This window comes from Mastomys coucha, unplaced genomic scaffold (assembly GCF_008632895.1).
Source record: "Mastomys coucha isolate ucsf_1 unplaced genomic scaffold, UCSF_Mcou_1 pScaffold9, whole genome shotgun sequence".
Classification (NCBI taxonomy): Eukaryota; Metazoa; Chordata; class Mammalia; order Rodentia; family Muridae; genus Mastomys; species Mastomys coucha.
Genome location: NW_022196915.1, coordinates 7,357,958 through 7,362,512, shown reverse-complemented (window position 1 = coordinate 7,362,512; position 4,555 = coordinate 7,357,958). Strand labels below are relative to the sequence as shown.

General features: G+C 39.7%; 1 protein-coding gene across 8 annotated transcripts in view; it reads left to right on the top strand.

The window, feature by feature from the left end:
* Positions 1-4,555, top strand: part of Usp54 (ubiquitin specific peptidase 54) — a 99,306-nt gene that overhangs the window by 33,316 nt on the left and 61,435 nt on the right. For all 8 annotated transcript variants that reach the window (XM_031362084.1, XM_031362082.1, XM_031362081.1 and 5 more), the window contains exon 2: positions 3,478-4,318. In XM_031362084.1, coding sequence (XP_031217944.1) covers positions 4,172-4,318 — 147 coding nt within the window. In that variant the 5' untranslated portion in view covers positions 3,478-4,171. The remainder of the gene's footprint in view (positions 1-3,477; positions 4,319-4,555) is intronic.

The window sequence follows — 4,555 nt, the reverse complement described above, 5'->3', positions numbered from 1 at the left end:
GTTTTTTTTTGTTTTTTTTTTTAAGTAGGATGTCATGTAGTCCAGTCTGGCCCAAAATTTTCTATGTAGTTAAGGATGACTTTCCTGACCTTTTTGCCTCTGCCTCTCAAGTGTTGTGGGATTATAGGCACATTATTTAGGCAGTGTTAGGTCTTGTGCATGGTGGGCAGACTCTGTCAACTGAGGTGTTTCCCCAGCCTGGCATTCTCATGCTCTTCAGTGACAAGCATCTGTTGTTAACATTTTTCTGTATTTGTTTTATCTATGTATTCTGTTTGTATATGTTTTTTTTTTTAAATTTATTTATTATTATTATAAATGAGTACACTGTAGCTGTCTTCAGATACACCAGAAGAGAGCATCAGATCTCATTATGGGTGGTTGTGAGCCACCATGTGGTTGCTGGGATTTGAACTCACGACCTTCAGAAGAGCAGTCGGTGCTCTTACCCGCTGAGCCATCTCACCAGCCCCCTGTATATGTTTTTGTATACATATATACATATTCTTTTCTTTCTGAGCCCTTTGAGAATGAGTGGCAGACATAATGTTCTTTTATACTGAAGAAGTTCAGTATTGCCTAAATTTTTTTATCTTTAAAAACAGATTATTAGAGCCATGTAGCTAGAAATACCATTTATATTTTCATGTATCTTCAGTAGAGAGAACGATTATGCGAGTTAGTGCTAGACCTAGAAGCAAGCATTTCATTTGGAGTGGAGTCTCTGCCATCAGTGTTTTTGCCTGAACCATTTTGACTGCCTTTCTTGCCTTTGTTGTTTTTTGGCTTTCACTTTAGTTTCTGACATACCTAACTAGTGTGAGAACCTACTGCTTTCCGCACATAATGCTGCCATTCCAAGCCTGTGAATCCTTTCTGCCACTGTCTTCCCTTTGCTCTCTGAGCTTGGGCATGTGTCATAGGGCAGGCGGGGTTTCAGTGAGTGCCTCATGTGGATACTGAAAACCCCACCCGCCTGCCAAGTCCCTTCTGCTGTGAGCCAAGTGGAGGCTTGGTACTTGTCATTCCTTTGCAGCAGTTGAGCTGGAGGAATGCTGCATGGCTTGTTGGAGGTTGCTCAGTGGCCTTGAATATAGTGTTCATGAGGGATATGTAGAGAAGTAAGGGTTTTACAGTCTTTGTTGGAGATGTGGGTTCCTCCTGGTTCTACATTAATCAACAGATGTTGATAGTCTTTATGACTATCACTGTGATGGGGGCTTTGGGAATACTATAGTAAGATACATAATTAAGTGACAAATTTTATAGCCACCCAGTTCTAGCTCTGCCACATACCAGTTAGGCAAGTTGATGTCTTTAAGTCCCAGTTTATTCTTCTGTAAAGATGAACAAATAGTATCTACCTGATAGGCTATTGTGAAGATTAAATAAAGAATGTCAGTATAGTGTCATCATATGCTTGATACTAGATAGTATTTTATTTTGTATAGTCATATGATACATGACTGATTCTATATAAAACAAAAGGAGAGTAATAAAAACAGTAAATAGAATGACCATATAATGTATAACCAAATACTTTAATTGTGACATGTAGACTATGAAGATTATAAATAGCCCAGGAATGTAGAGAGGGGAAGAATAGTCTTATGCAACCAATTAATATTTCTGTGCCTCGGCTTTTCCACTGGACACACTGAGGACAGAGTTAGATGTTCTCTAGACAATGATTAAAACCTCAAACAATTTTTGCTTTTTGTTGGTTTGATTGAAATAAGGTTTTGATATATAGTGTAGGCTGTCCTGGAGCTCATGGTTCCTCACCTCCAGTTAGGGAGGCCACCATGCCTCCCCTGCCAATTTTAGTTTTTGTTATTGTTGTTTGTTTTTTGTTTATGCGGGGTCTCATCATGTAGTCCTAGCTGGCCTCACTATGTGGACCAGGTTGGCCTTTATCTCACAGAGATCTGCCTGCCCCTGCTCCTAAGGAGTGAGATTAAAGATGCATGTATTGAGTATTTTCTTTTTACTTTTAAAATTTCTTTTGAGGTAGACTTGCTATTTAGCCTAGGTTGCCTCAGACTTACAATATCTCTGCCTTTACCTCTTGGATACTGGGATAGTGGCGCCTGCTATAATAACATCTGGCCTATTTTTGATTTTCTAAATAGTGTGTGTGTGTATTTTATATATATATATATATATATATATATATATATATGTACACATATGTACATATATGTATATATATAAATGTAATATATATATATATATACTATATCTAATATATCTATTAGATATTAAAGGGAGGCTTGAGATATTTGAAATTTAGCACTTTGGCCAGGTGTGGTTACATATACCTATAATGTGAGCTCTTTGACAAGAAGGAGGATCGCTGGAGGTTTGAGGTCATCCTGGTCTGTATTGTAAGTTCCAGGCCAGCCAGGACTATATAGTAAGACCCCATCTCAATAGAAATGTGGGTCATTGAGATGACTCAGAGGGTAAAGGCATTTGCTGCCCAACCTAATGACCTGGGTCTGGTACCAGGAACTTACGTGGTGGAAGGAGAGAACTGACTGCTGAAAGTTGTGCTAGATGTGGGTGACACACACCCTTAAGCCTAGCACTCTGAGTTTGAGGCCAGCCAGGTCCACATAGAGAGTTCCAGGACAGCATGGTGAGACCCTGTCTCTCAGATGCTTCCTTCCAGGAATGCTGCTTGATTTGATAATGCTCACTGTTGCCTCACAGATATTTTGGTTAGTTGGAGCCAAAGGCTGGTCAGTGGATGACCTCTATTCCAGGTCCCTGTAGATTATTTCAAGATTTAAGTGATTTATAACTCAAATTATTTCTCTGATCCTCTGGCAAAATATTGATTAAACAAATTAGTCAAACAAGGCAACAGATGAGGCAGAAAGGCTTGTCTTTTGGACTGGATATTGAGGCCATGTGGTCTAATAACCATGAGGGATTCTCTGGGATGGAGCCTCATTCTCCTAGAATGGAGTCCAGACTGCTGATGTGCCCCCCACCTGTAACTAGGGTTTCCTAACAATGCATGGAAGGCACCTTCAGAAAAGTGCTTTAACAACAACACCCAGAAGACAAGGCTTCCTTGCTTGGTGTTTGCTAGCTTAGTGATTTTTTGTTGTTTTTGTTCTCTCTTAGCTTCATTCTAGAAAGTTTGTGTTTGGCTTTTAGTCTAGTTCAACTTTTGTCTTCGAAATTTAAGAGAAGTTTTTCATGAAAGTGAAGCTGCTCACATTTCTTTTTGCCTTTCATTTTCCTTTTTTTGTTTCTGGTATTCTCTCTCTCTCTCTCTCTCTCTCTCTCTCTCTCTCTCTCTCTCTCTCTCTTTCTCTCTCTCTCTCTCTCTCTCTGCATTGTTTGTCAAGGTTTCAAGTTTATACTGAGAGGTGAGGCAACGTTGATCTTGGCAGAACAGTGTAAAGCCAGTAGAGTCATTAAATGACGTAAGCTTTTGATTTTTTTTTTTTCTTTCTGTTAAAGCTATCTGGCACAGCTGGCTATTCTGGTCTCAGAAGAAAGGAGAAGAGACTTTCTGAAGATCTGTTAGAGAAAATAGAAGAAATTTGGAATACAACTAAAAGGTACAGCAAGGAACAGCAACAGCGATCCCACCGAGAACCCAGATAAACTTCTTGGCTTTGTGGTGTCTTTTCAGTTGTTCAGAGCTTGAGTTTTCCTAGAGGATGATGAGACGAGGCATTAAGAGGGCAAGGAGGAGTGTGTTGGGTTCCTGCCTCTTCCTCCAGTCTCCAGTCCACAAGAAGCATTGTAAAGAGGGCTGAAGAAGACGCTTTGCTTGGGCCTGGATACTGTTGACCTGAAGATCCCGTCTATTCACCAGGACTGTAGGGAGGCAGTTTCAGCAACATAGAAGGAAGCAGTACTTAAGGACTTCTCTGAATTGGTCATGCGCCAAGTTACATTTTGAAAAGTGGTGCAGGTGAAGGAAGGGCAGCTTTGGCACCTGGATCTAAGGAGACACCTGAATTCCCTGAGTTTACAGATAGGGTGTTTGGGAAGATATAAACTCAGCCTATCAATCTGAACAATTTTCTGGATTTTTATTTTTATTTTTATTTATTTATTTTTTTAATTTGAGGACTTCAAAAGACACGGGTTCCTTGTCAAAAAGATATAAAGCTCTTTTTCCCCTTTTGGGCTAATGTGAACAATAATGTCTTGGAAAAGAAGTTACTTTTCTGGAAGCAGAGGTAGCATTCAAGGGATGTTTGCACCTCGGAGCTCCATGTCTATTGCCCCCAGCAAAGGCCTCAGCAACGAGCCAGGGCAAAACAGCTGCTTCCTCAACAGCGCCCTGCAGGTAAGCCCACCTCCTCCTTTGTGTTGGTAGTACTGTGTTTGCAGATTTTCAAATGTGATACTTGATGGCTCCCAAGATCATATTTTATGTTTATTTGTGTGATTTTAAGCAAAACTTTTTATCTTTTCGAATGTCAGTTACCTAATTTGTAGAATTGGAGATTAATAATGATAAAAGTATTATTAATCTGTTTCAAAATTCTTAGGTTGTGTCTTGAGAATAGTATCTCTTTTTTTT